Source organism: Zingiber officinale, chromosome 6B, assembly GCF_018446385.1.
Source record: "Zingiber officinale cultivar Zhangliang chromosome 6B, Zo_v1.1, whole genome shotgun sequence".
NCBI classification, from domain to species: Eukaryota; Viridiplantae; Streptophyta; class Magnoliopsida; order Zingiberales; family Zingiberaceae; genus Zingiber; species Zingiber officinale.
Window position 1 is genome coordinate 54,727,154 of NC_055996.1, and position 21,853 is coordinate 54,749,006.

Genomic DNA, 21,853 nt, shown 5'->3' on the forward strand with positions numbered 1-21,853 from the left:
CTTGATCAGGCTTAGGGTTGATACTTGAAAATTTTAAACAATTATTGCACTAAGCATAGAGAACTATTACGTAGGTCATATTCAAACTATTTTTGTATCTTGCTGACCAATAAAATTATTTGATAGAATTAGATTGATTCGCAAGAGATTATGATGCATTAATTAACCACATGAGTTTAGATTGCACTTTTTGCTTGAGGACAAGTAAAGGTTTAAGTCTTAGGGTGTGATGTGCTTAAGTTATATATATTTCTAGGTATTTTTTAACGCACATCTACTCATATTTCATAAATATAATTTATGTTTGTTGCACTCTATTTATTATTATATCATACTTTCATCCTATTTTGTTGAAAGATCTACTCTTTACATATTTTGATTGACAGGACATCATTTAGAGTAAAAATGGAGCAAAAGCATATATTAAAGCAACGTGTGAAAATCTAGCAAACTAGTCATGCCCTCGGAATGGTCGTGTGTTCTCTCCCCTGGCAAAGCAGGGGCAGGCCATACCTCCCACCAGTAGCCATCCAAAGGATGGTCATGTGAAATCACACGGTTGTGCCCCCCTTCCAGAGTCGAATCATTCAGTTGTGTCAATGACAATGTTATGCCCATTGACCAGAGCCAATTTAGAGAGGGGTCATACCTTTTGGCACCACCCTGCCTCTCCATGCTGTGTGGCATTGATTTAGGGTCATGTCACACAAAAATATGGTTGTGTTGAATATGGACAAACTGTAGACTCATTTTGAAACAGTCATAACTGTTGGATCCAAAAGAATTTAGATATCTCCACAATAGCATGATATCCACTTTGGGCCTAAGCCCTCATGGTTTTGCTCTTGGGCTCTCCCCAAAAAGTCTCATACCAATGGAGATATCTTTTCTCTTATAAACTCATGATCTTTCCCATGTGTTTCCAATATGGGACTATGTTTACAACCTTGCAACCCCAACAATAACTTTTCATTCGGTTGGAGTTATAAGCTATTCTAGAGACTAAATTGTATCTAACTTCAAGATTTACAACTTTGCTTCAGGTTAAATAGAGAGAAAATATAGTCTAGCCATGCTAAAAGGTACGATCGTGACTCTCATCCACGACCGCTTCAGACCCTCCACCCAAACTGTAGACCAAAGTTTGAACCACCATAACTTACATCTAAGTTAGAGCCATGGCTCGATCCAAATATCAAAATGTATATACTTTTAAGGGCTATAACTTTGATTCAGGGTGAAACACAAGAAAATTATGTTTAAGGGGTGAACAACTCATTTTGATGGAGCCCTATAAACCTAGCAGATCTGGAGAGTTTGGAGAAGATATAAAATAGTCAAGAAACTCAGTCTATGACTCGTCTTGAGTTTGGGACTTCGTCCCTCTCCTTGGGGAAGGGTTATCTCAATAGGAGGAAATCGGAAAGCTTCCATCTTCACCAACCCACACGATTCGTCCACCTTCGGAGCAAGGATTGCAAGCAAAAAGACCGACGACACATAGATAAGCATTCCTCCCTCTCTTCTCTACCTTTTGTTTTGGATTGTAGGATGCTTACTTTCTTGTCTCTTGTTTGTAAATCCTTTATAATGGAGTAGATCTCTAAATTTAGGATGTAGGAAGTAGCTATGATGTGATATGATATATGAACTATGTATTTGAACATTTTCTTATTCAATGAAGTATTTATGTCATATTCTGTTCTTATGTCTTGTAAGTGTTTGATAAAATGTGTGAATGATGTAAACATATTGATGTGAGGGATTAGTTACCATGTAGGGGGGGGTGCTTTGGATTCTATAACTGGGGGCCCAATAACATAAGGTAACAGATTTTCACCAATTCTGGGCTAGAAAGTGATTCGTGTAAACTAGATCATATGATCAGGGGCTCTTAGTGGCAAAGGGTAACCCTTTGACCCGACCTTCTACATTACCTTCTATACATAGTAGCACTGAATATTAATGGGGAGAACACTCCAGTAAGACCGTCATGGGATTGTACTAGTAACTTTATTAGAATCCCTACATGAGTGTAAGTATAGAGTTAAGTAGATGAACAATGTATAGGAACATTGACTAGCATCATAATAAAACCAAAATCCTAACATCTCATCCTCAAATCCAACTTCACCTTCACTCGTTTACGCTCCCTTTCTCTCTACTCTCTTTTCCCTCTCCCTCTCTCTATCTCTCTCTTTCTCTCAACCTTCTCTCCCTCTTTTCAATCTCTCTCTCTCTTCCTAGTGTTTGTGAACCACCTTTCGACTGCCTAGGCAATTCACTTTGCGAAGTTAACTAGTACTTAATCAACAGTCTCTATAGGATCAGTATTTCATTATTTGACGACAACCGTGCACTTGTGGATAGAGAAAGAAACTGAGAACAAAAAGAATTTTCATTTCAACTCTTCTTATTAAACCCTTGCAAGAAATCTAAGACTACTCGAACCTTCCTATTAAACCGTAGCAATGAGCCTTAATTTTTCTTCCTCTTGAGAAGTTTGTTGAACCAAATAGCTGAATTCTTTGGATATCGCTTGTTATTCTTATAGTCCACATACACCATACCAAATCTTGAAGTGTACCCCAACCTTCATTCAAAGTTATCAAGAAGTGACTATGCAAAATATCTTATCACCGTTGCACCATCGTATATGGCCCTCTTCAAATGAGCAATGTATCTCATGTAATAGTCAATCCTCATCGTATCTTCCAAGCCTTGTGGAGGAGTGATGTTTCCAGGTTGGTCCATTCCTACAATAAGTAAACTTTGGTAATTAGTTTGGCGTGTGCTAATTGAAATAAGCAAACAATAAAGTTATGTACCATTTTCCAATAAAATGATGATGGGGTTGCCATAGTTTTCTTTTACATAGTTTATGGCCTTTTCTAATTTAAAACGATTGTAAAAAATATGACAGTTCATGAAAATGAATTAACAAATTTACCAAAGGACCAATTGTCACACCTTCTCGGTCATCTACAAAAAAAAAATGAAATATCACCATTTGAACTCAACATGCCAATCATCTTGATAGCTAGTAGGTGTTGAATTAGTCACGCCATTATCCTTCATATAGTATGTTGTGTATTGATTAATCCCAATGTAGTCATATGAGCCTTTCACCAACTTTACTTGTTCACAAGTGAATTTAGGAAGCCTATCTTTTACAATTTCTTGAATCAATTCCGGATATTTACCATATGTTAGAGGATGAAGGAACTATGCAAAAAAAGAACAGCAACTTATTGTAAACAACGAAAAATATAGATATTATTATATATGCTTGTATTCTTGGGTTGCTCAAACAAGTTATTACCATCCGAGGTGAAAATCACTAGCTCTTTGAGCTACAGCTTTGTCTTTTGGCTGGTAAGTATGAGGTTCGTACCAAACATAGTCTAAGAGAATGTCAATTCGACCCTTTTGCTTTTCCTAAATAGCAAAAACAAATAAATATATCTTGTGAGTAACTATGTAGACATAAGTGTAATTCCACACATTTGATTCATAGGTGGTTGGAAAGGTTTTAATGTTAGCTAGGGTAGAAAATAAGAAATAGTCATTATGTGACAAACTAAAGCTACAATAATTAAATGACCTAGGATTTATAGGAGATCAATCAAGATAATTGCGCCAGCTTACTTGATATTTCTCATGGTATCTTTTCATTGCTTCTGCATGAGATAAAATAAGATTATGAGTGGCGATATAAGGTTCTATGGTTGAGTTCCCTCCTCAACAACCAGTACATCTTTCAGGAGCATGCAAACCATTATCATAACCAAGAGCTGGTATAACTCTAGGCTTATTAAAGGTGAACCAATTCTTAACCCTATCACCGAATCTCTTAAAGAAAAAATCAACATAATCCGCAAATGCATCCCTAAAATGAATATACACATCAACATAATATCATTATGTAATATCTTTGATGAAGTATTTGTCTTATGTTTATATTCAAACATAATATATAATGAGTAACACTTACACTATCTTTGGGTTCAACCAACCCAAATACTCCTCATGTAGATCATAATGATAAAGATTTGCATAAGGAGTAATACCTAATGAAATTTTAGAGAGGTAAACATGAGAACATTAGTTTATATTTTGTTCAAAAACAAGCCTAATGGGAAAAAAAATTACCTTGAATTATCAAGTAATTCAAGTAATCAATTAATCTATTGTAATAATCTACACCTTCCCAATTGATTTGTCTCATGCCATCTAAACAATAAAATAAATGCAATCCAAAATTATATTTTCAAAATTCATTAATAACAACAATAATAGAAGTTAAGAAAATATTCATGATCTTAATATCTCCCTGAATAATCAATCACATATTGAGTATATTAATGGAAAAAAAGTCTTAACTATCACTGCACATAATTCTAAAGAAACATTTTAGTTATTTCAAAAATATTATCGATCAACCTCATAATGATGATATTCATCAACCGTGACATTGACAGTAGCATTTCCGAAAATAAAACCTGTATTTAAAAATATAAACATATGAGATTTTTCTGCGGCATTAGAAAATGAATAAAGAGATCAAGATTAATTAATATTTTAAGTTGGTAAAAAATAAAAACTCTAATAGATAGTATTAGTAAAATTATTTAGCCGGTTTCTTGACAAATGCATCCCAAATACATGGTCCTCTTCCTCCTTTGAGAGGCATTCCTTCGACTTAATAAGCAGATGCAACGGTGTCGAATACAAAGTCCTTAGGAAAGGCTTTGCGACTTATGTTGTGAACATTCACAGCTATTTCAATAGGACTTATCGCCCGAAAAGTGAATAGAAAGAGAATGAAAGAGAACAAAAGCAATGAGCATTGTATGAAACCTTTTTTTGTTTTTGGAGATTATATGAAAATAAATGAAATGAAGTGCAGGTTTATAAAGAGTAGATCAATACTAGTGATAAGCATAAAAACAATTAGGATAAGACTTATAGATAATTAATTTTAATTGTCATTTTGGATAGAGTTTATCTACTTAATTTATTAGATAATTATCTAAAATAGCATGTAAATCTAATGAAAATATTTTAATTAATAGCTAAAATATTTAATAAAAAAGTAAGTTATTGAATAAATCATAATATATTGTCCTGAATAATAACAAATATACGTGCATGGCTCATATATACACAGAGGCAAACAAAAAATCGGTTAAATTGAATTAACAGAAATGGAAACTTGTTCAGTTTATTCAGAAATTTAATTTTTTTTTCTAAATCTCAATTTTATTTTAAAATTTAAAAATCAATTAAACCAATTAAATCGAACAACATATAATTACTATTTTATAAGCAGTCAACTAATGTTATTGAATTGATGTTTAAAAAAATTAAAAATTATAACTTCCGACTCAAATGTCTAATAGGAGTCACTGTTTAAAAAAAATTAAGTAATTCTGTAACTGAATAAATTAATTGATTTTTTATTGGTTCGATATATTTGATTTTTATAATAATAATTATTCACTTATTAATGCTCACCTCTATTAGCAAGTCATCATTAAGCCTACTCAAATTTTAATCAACAATTGAAATGAAATTATTAAATGAAATTGGCGGGTAAAAGTAAAAATGTAAATAAATTAATTTGAGAATGGCAAAATATTTTTATGATAATGGGAGTAATTATGACATACTAAAATTTATTTTAAAAATTTAAATAGTTACTTTGAATATATGATGAACACATGCCTAAATATATATTAAGTCAATCTCTTAAGTCAAAAATCAATAAGCTTACGAATTGTATTTCATAACATATATTTCATATAGCACCTCACCATTACTGGCTAAGGAAATAAATATTGTAAAAATATAATTAAAGATAAATTTTAAATTAATTCATTTGTAACGAAAAGATAATATTAAAAGTTTTTTAACTTAGAAAATATTAAAGATTTACTCATTTGAGATAAAAGAAAAGAAATTTAAAATATTCAAAAATAAAAAATATTCATATATATATATATATATACACACAAAAACAAAATTAAATAATAAAATATTTAATTTTTTTATTTAGTAATTAATATTTTCTATTTTAATAATAATTAGAATATAATTACAATTCTTACTAGATTAATTTATTTTATTTTTTTAAAAAATATTTATTTCCATATTTATTATTAGTCTATAAAAGGAATGATACCTGTATTTTAATTATCTTTCAATCAATATAATTTTAAATTTCATTTTTTTGTGTAAAGGTTTTTTTGTACGTGAGATTATTTCTTTTTTTTTCGCTTTTGCCATGCTTTGTTCTTGCATGATAAAAGGAAAGTAAAAAAGGTAAGAATAAATAAGAAAAACGAAAACTTTATTGCTGAAAAAAAAAGAAAATGGTAATAATGTTTATACTATTTCCGTCCATTTGGGTCAGTAGCAACTTCAATTTCAACAACTTCAATTTCAACGAATCTCATATCATTTGGGTATAAATGCAATTCTTCTTTTTAAAATTAAATTTTGTTTATTTAGTTGATATTTTTAAATTACTATTATTCTCTTCTCATAAATTCATGCATTTTTAGCATCTCCTTCATAAAAAATAAAAAATATCATCAATTTTTTTTCCAATTTAGTATAGACATCATTTATAAAATAAAATAAAATATTTTCTATTTGTTTAGTCATCCTACATAAAAAATATTATTATTATCAATTTAGTTACTCTACGTACATGTTAACATATTTATTCTCATACATCTCATTTAATTTATCATATTATTTTATTTATAATTATCATTACTTGCCACAATGATGAGAGAAAACATTAGCGTTCGGTCATACGCTTTTAGCTGTGTATCTGTATTTACCTTCCTTCATATCCATGGGACCAACTCTAGGGAATCGTTGATGTGACGGTTCCATATTTTTTATGATGAGAGAAAATACTATTCCTAGCTACCAATAAATATATGCGAGAATTAGATTTTAGAAAAAAAATACCCATAATTTAGGAATTACATGTATACAAGATCACACACTTATTAATTATGCTATGTTTTAAAAAAAATCTAATTATTTCTATGAACCACGTGTTAGGATAAATGCCCCTACATTTGATGGAACTACAAACCTTACATATTTCTTGATTGATTAGATCATGTTAAAAATTATTCTGTTCGACATAATTTTACTTCCATTAAACAAGTGAAATTTGTCAAATTTACACTTAGTGGACTTGGTAAAATTTATTGGTGATGTGTTGAAAGAGTTAGCTATCACACCTTGGCATGAAATGAAGAAAAAAATAATTAATAAAAAAGATATGTCACACTAAATTTTAAGAGACAATTGTCTAACAAATATGTAAAAATAAAACAATCTTCTTCAAGTGAATTGAAATCGAAGACATCACTTAATGATCTTAATTCTCTTACAATCCATAAGCTTGTTTCTAAAATAAAAGAAATGTGTTCAAATAAATCTTTTTATATCCCGATCTTAGAGAAATCCTCTAAAATTATTTTAGAAGAGTCCTCCAATAATATTTTAGACAAGCCTTTTAAAGATGTGATATTAAAACAAGCTCTTATTGACTTTGTCGGAGTTCAATCAACTAAATATTCACCATGACTTTAAATCACATAATATAATAATATAATGCATTCTTGTGATCCAAAGAAGCCAAAAGAAACTAAATACAACAAATTAACATCATGATTTGGTAATGGAAGACCGTTTAAAAATTTACATATCACTTAGTATGATTTATTTTATATTTACTTGTAAAATTTCATGTACCGATTCTTCAATATCTATTATCGTAGAATATTCATGTGACACCTTCTCACATTTTGCACATGTGATACATGTTCCTTCTATTTGTCCAAGTACAGCCCTTCGCATGGCAATATCCATGGTATCGGCTTGACCTTTCATTAGTGGGCACAAATTTTAATTCAGTGGGATCTTTCACTCATATTTTTTCCATCAAGAACGTTTTATGAAACTTTTTGACCCCTGAATTTGAAGTATCCTACTTTCACGTGATTCGCAGGATTCAACAATTAATTGATATTTCATGATCAAAAGTGTTGTCATAGCGATCCTTATAATAATTTTGTTGTTTATCAACTAATTGAATTAAATGTCTTCTTTTCTTCGGTCAACAAACCAAGAACTCTACTTTGTAGATTAAGAATTACCGAAACAATGGTGAAAATTATATTAAGCAATGATTTTTAGAAGATATTTAGTGGTATAGTAAATTTTCATATGAATTTACTAAATTAAATTTTGTTAGATATTTAGTGGTATAGTAAATTTTCATATGAATTTACTAAATTAAATTTTGTTAGGATACTTGGAAGCTAGAGGGGGTGATTAGTTCTATTTATTTCATCTTATTGATTTGTTGCAGTGGAAAAACTCGTAGCAATGCTAACACCCGAATTTATTTGGTATCCACCTCCTTGACGTGACTAATCCAAGAATTCACATAGTGCACACATTCCACTATGAAAATCTCATTCTCGAAAATAATCTGAAGGTGGAGAAATCGCATACAAGCTCACAACAAGAAAAATACAACAAGTAAAGGAAATTAAAACACAAATACAATGAGAACCTTGTTTGCTTTCTTCTTACTTGGAAATATCTCTTGTAAACTTTGAAGTGCAGTAACACTTCACCCTGAATCGTCCAAGAACCGACAGTGAAGAGTGGAGAAGAAGAGATCATGATTTGAATCTTCAAATGCTTTTATATCCGGTGGATTAAGGTTCCTAATCGATTAGTCTTACTCCCAATCGATTGCCATGTCAGAGATCTAAGCAAATTCAGTCATCCAAACCTCGCAATGACTCTTTTCTTCTTCTCTCAGTCTCTTCTTAATCGATCACCCAATCATTCAGAAGCCCATTGTTCACTTGTGAACTTCTCTCAATCAATCACCTAATCGATTACGCTCTCGCCAGGAAGCTACTGTACTTCACAAAAAATCCTCTTAATCAATTAGCTAATCGATCAAGAACCCAATGTTTGTTGCCAACTTCTTCTCCCAATTGATTACCTAATTGATTGGGATTGGCCTTGATCGATTGCCCAATCGATCCAAGCCCTTTCAAATTCATGAAGAAAATCTTTCAATTGATCATCAGATCGAGTGGTGTGGCTCTTGAACGATTACTCAATCGATCCAAATGACTTTTGTTTTGTGAAAAAAGGTTCTTAATCGATCACCTAATTGATTGTCTTTGGCCCAATCGATTACTCAATCTTAACTTGCTTAATCCAAGTATATGATGCTCTTGCCCAACTTTCGACCTGACAAGTTGGGACTTCCCTATCAAATGTCCAGTTAATTAGTGTTTAATCAGCGGTCTCTATAAAATTAATATTTTATTACTTTGACAATAACCGTGTACTTACAGATGGGGAAAGAAACTACGTACAAAATGAATTTTCATTTCAACTCTTCTTATTACACCCTTGCAAGAAATCTAAGACTACTCAAACCTTCTTATTAAACTAGCAGTGAGGCTTAATTTGTCTTCCTCTTGAGAAGTTTCTTGAACCAAGTAGCTGAATTCTTTGGATATCGCTTGTTATTCTTATAGTCCACATACACCATACCAAATCTTGAAGTGTAACCCAACCTCCATTCAAAGTTATCAAGAAGTGACCATGCAAAGTATCCTATCACCGTGGCACCATCGTCTATAGCCCTCTTCAAATGAGCAATATATCTCATGTAATAGTTAATCCTCATCGTATCTTCCAAGCCGTGTGGAAGAGTGACATTTCCAGGTTGGTCCATTCCTACAATAAGTAAACTTTGGTAATTAATTTGGCGTGTGCTAATTGAAATAAGAAAACAATAAAGTTCTTTACCATTTTCTGATAAAATGATGATAGGGTTGTCATAGTTTTCTTTTACATAGGTTATGGCCTTGTAAATTCCCCATGGAACTATGTAGAGCCAATCAGAGTTCGCCTAAATAACATTAATAATAAGTTCACATGATAATAACTTTTTTAATTTAAAACGATTGTAAAGAATATAACATAGTTCATGAAAATGAATTAAAAATTTTACCAAAGGACCAATTGGCACACCATCTCGGTCATCTAAAAAAATGACAAAAAGAATAATATTAGTTAAAAAAAATGAAATATCATCGAGTTGTGAGAATAGCAAGCTAGAAAAAGAAAGCTAACATTTGAACTCAACATGCCAATCATCTTGATAGCTAGTAGGTGTTGAATTAGTCACGCCATTATCCTTCATATAGTATGTTGTGTATTGATTGATCCCGATATAGTCATACGAGCCTTTTACCAACTTCACTTGTTCACAAGTGAATTTAGGAAGCCTATCTTTTACGATTTCTTGAATTGATTCCGGATATTGACCATATATTAGAGGATGAAGGAACCTATGCAAAAAAAGAACATCAACTTATCGTAAACAACTAAAAATATAGACATTATTATACTTGTATTATTGAGTTGCTCAAATGGGTTATTACCATCCGAGGTGAAAATCCCTAGCTCTTTGAGCTGCAGCTTTGTCTTTTGACTGGTTAGTATGAGGTTCGTACCACACAAAGTCTAAGAGAATTCCAATTCGACCCTTTTGCTTCTCCTAAATAGTGAAAACAAATAAATTTATCTTGTGAGTAACTATGTAGACATAAGTGCAATTCCACACATTTGATTCGTGGTTGGAAAGTTTTAATGTTAGCTCTTGTGGAAATAGTCATTATGTGACAAGCTAAAGCTAAAATAATTAAATAACTTAGGATTTATAAGATATCAATCAAGATAATTTCACCAACTTACTTGATATTTCTCATGGTATCTTTTCACTGCCTCTGCATGGGATAAAATAAGATTATGAGTGACGATATAAGGTTCTATGGTTGAGTTCCCTCCATCTTCACAACCAGTACATCTTCCAGGAGCATGCAAACCACTATCATAACCAAGAGCTGATATAACTCTTGGCTCATTAAAAGTGAACCAATTCTTAACTCTATCACCGAATCTTTTAAAACAAAAATCAGCATAATCCGCAAATGCATCCCTAAAATGAATAAACACATCAACATAATATCATTATGTAGTATTTGTATTAACTAATACATAAAGTTTATATTCAAACACAATATATAATGAGTAACACTTACACTATCTTTGGGCTTAACCAACCCAAATACTCCTCATGTAGTGCCAAGGGAAGATCATAATGATAGAGATTTGCATAAGGAGTAATACCTAATGAAATTTTAGAAAGGTAAACATGAGAACATTAATTTATATTTTGTTCAAAAACAAGCCTAATGGGAAAAAAAATATATTACCTTGAATTATCAAGTAATCAATTAATCTATTGTAATAATCTACACCTTCCCAATTGATTTCTCCCGTGCCATCTAAACAATAAAAGAAATGCAATCCAAAATTATTTTTTCAAAATTCATTAATAGCAACTATAATAGAAGTTAAGAAAATATATTGTACTTGGAAAAATTCTACTCCAAGAAATTGAGAATCGATATGCATCGAAATTGTGTTCCTTCATGATATTAATATCTTCCTGAATGATCAATAACATATTGAGTAAATTATTGAAAAAAAAGTCTTAAGTATCACTGCACATAACTCTAAAATACATTTTAGTTATTTCAAAAATATTATCGATGAACCTTATAATGATGATATTCATCAACCGTGACATCGGCAGTAGCATTTCCGGGAATAATACCTGTATTTAAAAATATCAACATTAGAAAATGGATTAAGAGATCAAGATTAATTAATATTTTAAGTTGGTAAAAAATAAAAACTCTAATAGACAATATTAGTAAGATTATTTACCCGGTTTCTTGACAAATGCATCCCAAATACATGGTCCTCTTCCTCCTTTAAGAGCCATTCCTTCGACTTGATAAGCAGATGCAGCGGTGCCGAATACAAAACCCTTGGAAAAGGCTTTGCGACTTATGTTGTGAACATTCATAGCTATTTCAATAGAACTTGTTGCTCGAAAAGCGAATAGAAAGAGAATGAAAGAGAACAAAAGCAATGAGCATTGTCTGTAACCCATTTTTTTGTTTTTGGAGATCATATGAAAATAAATGAAATGAGGTGTGGTTTATAAAGAGTAGATCAATATTAGTGATAAGCATAAAAAAATTAGGATAAGACTTCCAGATAATTAATTTTAATTGTCATTTTGGATAGAATGATTTATCTACTTAATTTATTAGATAATTATCTAAAGTAGCATAGTAAATCTAATGAAAATATTTTAATTAATTAATGGCTAAAATATTTAATGAAAAAGTAAGTTATTAAATAAATCATAATATCATATTGTTCTAAATAAAAACAAATATATGTGCATGGTTCATGTATATATAGAGTGAAAGAGGCAAGTAAAAAATAGCTTAAATTGAATTAACAGAATGGGAAAGTTGGTTCAGTTTATTCAGAAATTTAATTTAAATTTTTTAAATCTTGATTTTATTTTAAAATTTAAAAATTGATTAAACCAATTAAATCTAACAACATATAATTACTATTTTGTAAGCAGTTAATAATGTTATTGGATTGATGTTAAAAAATAAATAAAAATTTTGATTTCCTACTAGAGTGTCTAATAGCCGTTCACTTTATAAGAATTGAGTAATTCAGTAACCGAATTAATTAATTAACTTTTTATTACTAGAATCTATAGTTGTCAAAAAAAATTCAATTTATTAGATTTCATTTTAATCAATTAAATCATTAACTTATTAATGCTCACCTCTACTCGCAAGTGTTTAAGTGTCTAGTTAAATTTTAATCGACAATTGAAATAAAATTATTAAAAAAAATTGGTAGGAAAAAGTAAAATGTAAATAAATTAATTTGAAAATGGTAAAATATTTATTGATAATGGGAGTAATTATGGCATACTAAAATTTATTTAAAAAATTTAAATAGTTACTTTGAATATATGATGAACACATACCTAAAATATATATAAAGTCAAAAATCAATAAACTTACCAATTGTATTTCATACCATTGGAGATAGAACTTTAACCATTATCGATTAAGGAAATAAATATTGTAAAAATATAATTAAAGATCTGTAATGAAAGGATAATATTAAAAGTTTTTAAAATTATAAAATATTACAGATTTACTCATTTGAGATAAAAGAAAAGAAATTAAAAATCTTCAAAAATAGAAAATATTCATATATATATACACGCGCAAAAAAACAAAATTAAATTAGAAAATATTTAAAATTTATTTTTATTTAGTAATTAATATTTTCTAAGAGAATTAGATTTTATAAAAAAAATACCACTGAACGTATACTTACAAACTACAATGATTATTTTTTCATACACGTCCAAATTTAGGAACTATATGCATGCATACAAGATCACAATCACATTATATTATATTTTGTTAGAAAATTAGTTTTGATAACAAATAAATTAATTATATTATATTTTGTTAGAAAATTAGTTTTGATAACAAATAAATTAATTGGGATAAGACGGCTATTTCATGAGAAGATCGTTATAAACTAATTTATCGAGTGAATGAAAAATTAATGTCTAATAAAAGGTTGGTATGATATGATCAGATAGAAATTTGACTCACACATGAGTTGGATTCATGGATCAACGCTAACTCGAGTATGTGGAACTATGTAGAGGTATGTAATTATAATTAATTTAATTAATTAATTAAAAGATTAATCATTGTTATATTAATTAATTGATTAATAAGATTTAAGTGAAAAGGTTTAAGGAAAAAGACACCTACTATATTCTTTTACCTTTTAGAAGAAATATTTCATCTCTTGGAAGTAACCGTTCATCCTTATAAAATAAGCATCATTCCTTTCATTCAAAATACCCAATTCTCGCTCAATTCTCAACTTGTGAATTCTCTTTTTGAGTTCTCTTCTTTCTCCCCTCTCTTAAGAGTTTCAAGACTTTAAAAGTTTGATAGAGCTCAAAATTTGTAGTGCGCCTATTTAATTTGAGATGCAAGTCATTATATCTTGGAAGATGATTGTCAATAAATCGTAAGCACCTGGGCGGGGTAATATCGTCTTAAGGAAAAAAAGTCTGGCCTTCACCTAGACCTTAATACTCTTTATCATTAGGGATAAGTTTACCCAAAGAGATTGTGTCAATATCCAAAGGGATAACTCGACGACTGATGAGATTAGGTTGATAACAACGATACCAAGAAGGGTATATCTCTTACCCGAAAGGGTACTTCGATAATCGAAAGAGATGTCGAGAGTATAAATGGGATAAGGTTTATATCGTTATACCGAGCTTGATCGGTTAGAGTCATCGACTCATCGTTAAGATGACTGTTTGACCCCGAATGTTGGATCTCAACACCGAAGACATACATATACAAACATTCTAACATGTTTAAAAAAGAATCTCATTATTTTTATGAACCATGGATAAATGCCTCTATATTCAATGGTGGAGCCAAGAATTTGTCTATGCCCGGGCTAAAAAATTCTAACACCAGATATCTAAAAAATATCCCCAGATTATCCTACTGTTACGCTCCGAGGGTATATTTATCTACCAAATCGGGTGGTACCCCCTAGTGACAATATAGGAAATACTCTATATCAAACAAATTCAAGCCAACACAAACTCCAATGCAATATAATAACACCAAGTCACCAACAACAAGTGGTGTATATATGCATGAACATGTGATCATATTAAACTAATCAAAAAACATAACTAACAACATAAATATTCGGTACAAAAGAAAATCAAAATTTTAAATAGTGGAAGGTACACCAACAACTCAAATAGAAATCCAAACTCGAGTGGAACCGGCAGTCAGGACCTCTGAACGACACAACACCTTCTCTATCTTCTCTATATGCTAACCTGAAAGTCTAAGGAAAAGGAAGAGGGTAGTGAGTACAACAACTCAGTGGGTAGAAGAAAATAGCGCATGAATAATATACTGTCAGGAGATCAAAGGATGCAGTCTCAGAAAAAATACTACTAACCGACATAGGTGTCCCAACATAATCACCAGCTAATCAAAAGTAAATCAATAACATAGCACTTCACTAACCTACTCAACTAAGTATAACTAATAAATCGAGAGTATATACAGTACAACCAAACCTTTATGAACAAATACATGACCGACATATAGCAAGCACATAACAAATACTGACTTCAGGAGAAACGCTCTAGCATGGATGGTCACGTGGGTAATCAGGGTAAATGACTAGTCATTGTCCGCAGGAAAATGCTATACCACGGATGGTCCCATGCCAAGACAGGATGAGGAAGCTATTTAGCTTCCTTATCATTGACTGCGAGAGAATGCTCGACCACGGATGGTCCCGTGGGCAGTTAGAGTAATTGTCTAGTCACTGTTTATAGGAGAACGCTCTACCACGGATGGTCTCGTGGGCAGATATGTATATACCAATGGTCACTAATAGCTTTCTCAACCACGTATAGGAGACAGGATATACTAACGGTTATTAATGATTCTCTCAACCATGAATGAGAGATATTGGTCGACAAGGTATAGCAACCAAGTAAGATTACACTATGGTATAATTTTACTAATATATAGGCATGAGCCTATATAACACGTAAGGGTCTACTAAGATACTGGTACCCTATATTACGATATAATGCTACTAATATTTGGCAGAAAATAGATAATTAGGTCTCCAAGAAAATAGACAATCAGTGACCTATAGGCACGAGCCTAAGTGTATAACCATACTATAACATAAATTCATGAACATGAGTTATAAGCCTAAATAATAATAAGGGTTTATTAGGATACTCAATATCCTACACCACGGTATGAAATAGTCATTAAGGGTTAAGTAGCATTCTCTTATACTATAGTGTGATCGTCCTAACAATAAGTATAAACTCAACTCATCTACCAAAGGGTCTAGTGGTACTGGATTGTAAATCGATAATTAATGGTCTTGTCGTTGCAAGGTTCACACTACAATACCAACTTAATTTCCGTCCTTATTGTAAATTAAATAGTATAGGTATAACAAAAGACACGGATTGTCTCCCATAGAAATCACGGTGGAAGCTAATGCTAAGATGAATTATCTGGTTGGTTGAAACTTCTTTACCACACAGATTGAAATGCTCCTACTTGGAAATCACAAAAATCAACAACTAGACAACAACTAAAAGACTAACTTAAAGAAAAAAAACATGTGGTAAAAATAAAATAAATAAAAAACATGGTCCCCAGGGCGTAGCACAGATGGGGGCACATGGTTTCGTGGTCGAAAGGTCCAGGGTTCGATCCTCAGGGTGTCATTGCCTGGGGTTAATGTCCTAGCTATGCGCTTTCAGCTGTGTACCTGCATTTACCTCCCTTCATATCCGTGGGACCGACTCTAGGGGGGTCGCTGATGTGGCGGTTCCACATTTTTTTTTAAAGAAAAAAAACATGAACCAATTACTGATTTAAGGAAATCTGTTAACAAACAATTCCAAGCACACAAAGAGCTCAATCTAAGTTCAAAAACTAACTAAGCTAAACTCAATGCAAAAAACCATAAATCTAATATGGGGAAAACTGCTGAAGCAGTACTTGATGCAAACAAAAAGGCAATAAAATAGAAATGACCAATTCCACTAGAATATGCCCGAAGATGAGCAACGCACTACAACACGCGTCCGTTGGAATTTCAATCTAAACTCCAAAGGCAGATGACAAGGGCAAGGCGTGTCAGGTTCTTCGAATCTGAAACCCAGCAGTAATCCGAGTTCGGCCAGATCTGGTTGAACTCAAAGATAACTCGTCAGATTCAAAACTCCTCCTTGAATCCGTAGAGGGAAAGGAAGGGAATGACAATAGAAGGGAGGATACTTGCTGGAGTGTGTTGATGGGGCGACTTCCCCTGGAATCCAAGGAAGAAGAAGAAGTGTGCGTAGAGATGGAGATGGTTGCTAGGGCTTCTAGGTCAAAAAAGGTGCCTCTGTTGGTTGCTATTGGGAACTTTAATGCCTCCTTCAAAGCAACGCATCTGACCACAAAAGTGAAGCTTAAGCTTCATCCATCCGTTGGTTGCATGTGTGTGACCAAAAAGCCTTCTCAATTAATCCTTGACATCCTACATCATTCAATAACATCAAATTAGTGTTGAGGCCATTAAATTAGCATATATTCGCATCAAAATGATAAAACCAACCATATTCGTGAAACCTGATAAATACTGTGAATTAACGCATAAACAGATTAAAACATCTAACAGAATGATAAAAAATGTCGTAACAAAATGCAAGTTATCAAATTCCCCCACACTTATTCTTGCATGTCTCGTGCAAGTAATCAAAATTCAATAGGTAACCAAATTCATTGCCCCAAGCAATTTCTCCTAACACCAAGAAAATTACCAAAGACCATTATTTGAATCGTCAATCCCCTTGAATCTGCAACATTCATGACTCAGTCCTTACATCGCTAACAAGTATGGCGCTTTCAATAGATCTTGAATAGCCTAAGGATGATGAATCCTCACCAAAGGTATGAGGTAGTGGATTCTCTCCCTCTCACAATTATCGTCAAAGTAGATCTCACTCAAAGTCACTCATAATATCAAACTACCATAGGCTTGCTTATTTCTTAATCTCCACCACTATGAAACACAAGCACATTTATTGGTGAAGGACTCCCAGGAATTTCTATGGAACACAAGCAAAAGCTAAAAGAGGGAATGCACGAAGACAGAACCGAAGCTACCAGCATACTATCAAATTGAGTCCACTGCACAATGTTTTAAACATATTTCTATCTCTCTTTTTTAACCCAATCCCTTTTTTTCTCATCTAACTACAAAATGGGTTGTAGTAGTCATAAAGCGCAATTCAAAAGAGAGCGTACATGACACTTTTTTTTCTAATCTGCATTTCTGCTAGATCACTGTCCCAATTGCTACATTATATTTTTTTTTCTTTTTTCTTTTTTCTTTTTTTTTTCTTTTTTTATTTTCATTTATTTTTTCCTTTTTTTTCTTCTTCTTTTTGAAACATATACATTTTTTTTACTTATTTTTTACTTGTGTCATGTAAGTTTCTGTCAAGTACTGAATTATGAAGCATGCTCACAGTAATTTGTCATGCTTAAAACTACTAAAGCATGCCTATCACACAAGCTTCAATACCCCCCATTTCCCTCCCCCACACTTGCATTTGATCGTCCCGGTCAAAAACTCAAAATGATACGAACTAGTAGCATCAAAGTTCAATCAAGGAAGTGGAAAAACAAAGTATAGAGGTGGAAATAGAGAGAGCAACAACAATCACATAAAAGAGACAAGGAAATAAAGATAACGAACAAAACAAGAGCATGCAAAACAATGTAGATGGAAGTAAACTTCAGCAAATCCTGCACCTACGTCCATGCGATTTTGAAAAGATCAAAGCAAGTTCTCGAGTAATGCACTAAGAGTGACGCACACACAAGAATAATAGGCTTAATTCCTCACTAGGTAAAAGAAATACATCACCCTTAAACTAACAAAATTATTTCCAACACCACACCACCAACCATATGCAAAAAAAAAAATAAAAAAAAATCAATCATGTAGACTGATTCCCTAGGTGCAACTATCAACTAAACGGTCTTTATTAATTTAAAATGAAAGACAAACACTTGAGGCATGAATTTAACTCCCAGAAAACTAGAAACGACATCCTAACCAATTTAAACTGTTAGAGAACTAAAAAACAAAAGTGTGCAAAATGATCAAGGAATTATTGAATAAAAATAGCAACTTCCCTCAAATTGGTACTCGGCATCAATCAAAGACGCAACTTCCAAAATTGATCCTTTATCCATCTCCTGAAATAACTTGATTCTGTGCCCATTTACTTTAAATAAGTGCCCCAAAGTAGGATCCTACAATTCTATAACACCAAAGGGCAGCACAATTGCAATAACGAATGGTCCTTCCCATCGGGATTTCAATTTACCTGGCATCCATTTAAGTTTTGAATTATAAAGTAACACTTTATCCCTAGATTTGAAATTCTTCCTCAATATATGTTGGTCATGAAAGATCTTTGATCTTTCCTTATAAATACGGGAACTCTTATAGGCTTCCAATCGAAGTTCCTGTAACTGCAATTTCCTACCAACTCCAGCCTCCTCCAGGTTCATATTACAAGATTTAACTGCCCAGTAAGCCTTGTGCTCTATTTCCACTAGCAAGTGACAATACTTGCCATAGACAATTCTGTATGGGGACATACCGATTGATGTCTTGAATGCTGACCAATAAGCCCACAAGGTGTCACTAAGTCTTCTACTCCAGTCTTTTCTGTCGGGTCTTACTATTTTTTCCAGAATCAGTTTGATCTCCCTATTAGAAACTTTGACCTGCCCGTTTGTTTGAGGATGGTATGGGGTCGACACCTTATGAACTATGCCATAGCTGCTCAACAGGGCTTTCATATGTCTATTGCAGAAATGTGATCCCTGATCATTGATGATTGCTCTAAGTATTCCAAACCTACAAAATATGTTATTCTTGACAAAATTCACAACAACGGCTGCATCGTTAGTTTTGGTAGCAATTGCCTCCACCCATTTAGAAACGTAATCAACAGTGAGCAGTATATAAATAAACCTGAAAGAATTAGGAAAAGGGCCCATAAAATCAATGCCCCATACGTCAAAGATCTCACAAAATAATATAGGTTGTTGGGGCATTTCATTTCTTTGTCCTATGGTACCCATTCGCTGACAACATTCACAATTCTTTAAAAATTTAGATGCATCCCTAAATAGAGTGGGCCAGTATAGTCCTGCATCTAAGACTTTCTTAGCTATGTGTTGCAGCCCAAAATGGCCTCCACATGCAAGTGAGTGACAAAAAGACAATATAGAGTTAAATTCATTATCTAGAACACATCTTCTAATCACTTGATCACTACAAAATTACCATAAATATGGATCATCCCACACATAGTATTTTGAATCACTTTTTAGTTTATTACGTTGAGTTCTAGAGTAATATGTAGGGAAGACACTTACAGCCAAGTAATTTACCAGGTTAGCATACCATGGTTCCTTACCTTGCATCCGCAGAAGCTGCTAGTCAGGGAAGTAATCAACGATTGGTATTAGATTCAACTTCCCTTCAATCCTACTCAAATGATCTGCTACTAAATTTTTCTTCCCACTCCTGTCGCGTATCTCTATATCAAATTCTTGGAGCAGGAGCATCTAATGAATTAACCTTGGTTTTGCTGATGGCTTCATTAAAAGGTACCTAATAGCTGCATGATCTGAAAAAATAATCACATGAGAGCATAATAAATAAGATCGAAATTTATCTAGTGCAAACACAATAGATAACAATTCTTTCTCAGTTGTAGTGTAGTTAGCCTGGGTTGAATCTAATGTTCTGGAAGCATAATAGATGACATGAGGCACTCCTCCAACCCGTTGAGCTAATACTGCCCCCATAGCAAAGTTCGAAGCATCACACATCACTTCGAATGGAATTGTCCAGTCCGGCTCTCTAATAATCAGAGCAAAAGTGACAGCCTTTTTAATCCTATCAAATGAATCCTTACAATCCTGATCAAAATTAAACTCTACTTCTTTCTGCAGCAAATGAGCCAGTGGTAAAGTGATTTTGCTAAAATTGTGTATGAACCGTCTGTAAAATCTTGCGTGACCAAAAAATAATCACACATCTCGTACGCATACGGGGTAAGGCAAAGATAATATTACATTAACTTTTGCAGGATCTACTTGTATTCCAGCCTTTGAAATTATATGACCCAAAATTATACCCTTCTCAACCATGAAGTGACATTTCTCAAAGTTCAAAATAAGGTTGGTTTCTATACACCTAAGTAACACCTGAGCTAAATTATCCAAACATGAATCAAAAGATGAGCCATAAACAATGAAATCATCCATAAATATCTCCATACAATGCTCAAGGTAATCAGAAAAAATAATAATCATGCATCGTTGAAAAGTAGCTGGAGCGTTACATAGTCCAAATGGCATTCATCGATATGTAAAAGTTCCGAAAGGGCATGTAAAAGTCATCTTTTCTTGATCCTCTGGAGCAATCGAAATTTGAAAATAACCTACAAAACCATCCAAGAAACAATAACGTGATCTTCCTGCTAACCTTTCCAACATTTGGTCAATGAATGGTAAGGAAAAATGATCCTTTCTTGTGACTTGATTTATCTTGTGATAATCAATACATACTCTCCATGAATTTTGCACTCGGGTAGGTATCAATTCATTTTCTGCGTTTGTCACCATTGTGAGACTAGATTTCTTCGGTACTACTTGCACCGGACTGACCCACTGACTATCCGAAATGGGATATATAATTCCTGCCCGCAGCAGCTTAGTTACCTCAGCCTTGACTACCTCCAGCATAAGTCGGTTAAGACGGCGTTGTGGCTGTCTTATTAGCTTAGCATCAGCTTCCAGAAATATCTGATGTTTACATATGATTGGACTGATACCTGGTAGGTCTGCAAGCGCCCAACCAATAGCTCTCCGATGTTGTCGTAACAGATCCAACAACTTGCTTTCTTGATCTGGACCCAAATTCTTTGAAATAATTATCGGTAACTCCTTACCCTCTTCCAAATAAGCATATTTTAGATGATCTGGCAATGGTTTCAACTCAAATTTTGATTCCTGTTCCACCAGTGAATCTGACTTCCCTGAATGCAAGTTTGCCATGAACTCTCTAGCAACTCTGCTTTCCAAGATATCACTACAAGAAAAATGTCATTCAACAACACTCAAACAACAACGGTTTTATACCAAAC

General features: G+C 32.6%; 1 protein-coding gene across 1 annotated transcript; it reads right to left on the reverse strand.

The window, feature by feature from the left end:
- Positions 1–9,523: 9,523 nt before the first annotated feature.
- Positions 9,524–21,764, reverse strand: LOC121990980 (beta-glucosidase 26-like). The gene is made up of 14 exons (XM_042545017.1): positions 21,429–21,764; positions 20,389–20,651; positions 19,124–19,668; positions 11,863–12,027; positions 11,691–11,749; positions 11,506–11,581; positions 11,346–11,417; positions 11,172–11,259; positions 10,825–11,068; positions 10,512–10,627; positions 10,201–10,418; positions 10,079–10,110; positions 9,874–9,976; positions 9,524–9,801 (listed from the first exon to the last, which is right to left on the reverse strand). Exons 1-14 carry the CDS (start codon positions 21,762–21,764, stop codon positions 9,524–9,526), a joined length of 2,595 nt encoding a protein of 864 aa, XP_042400951.1.
- Between the last annotated feature and the right edge of the window lie 89 nt (positions 21,765–21,853).

Bases quoted from the DNA above. Each gene is read 5' to 3' on its own strand.
- LOC121990980 (XM_042545017.1), bottom strand. From the start codon at position 21,764: ATGGCAAACTTGCATTCAGGGAAGTCAGATTCACTGGTGGAACAGGAA. The intron at 11,260-11,345 runs GTAATATATTTT...AAATTTCATTAG, and splicing joins TGATTACTTGATAATTCAAG to GTATTACTCCTTATGCAAAT. The intron at 9,802-9,873 runs GTAAAGAACTTT...TACTTATTGTAG, and splicing joins CATCATTTTATCAGAAAATG to GAATGGACCAACCTGGAAAT.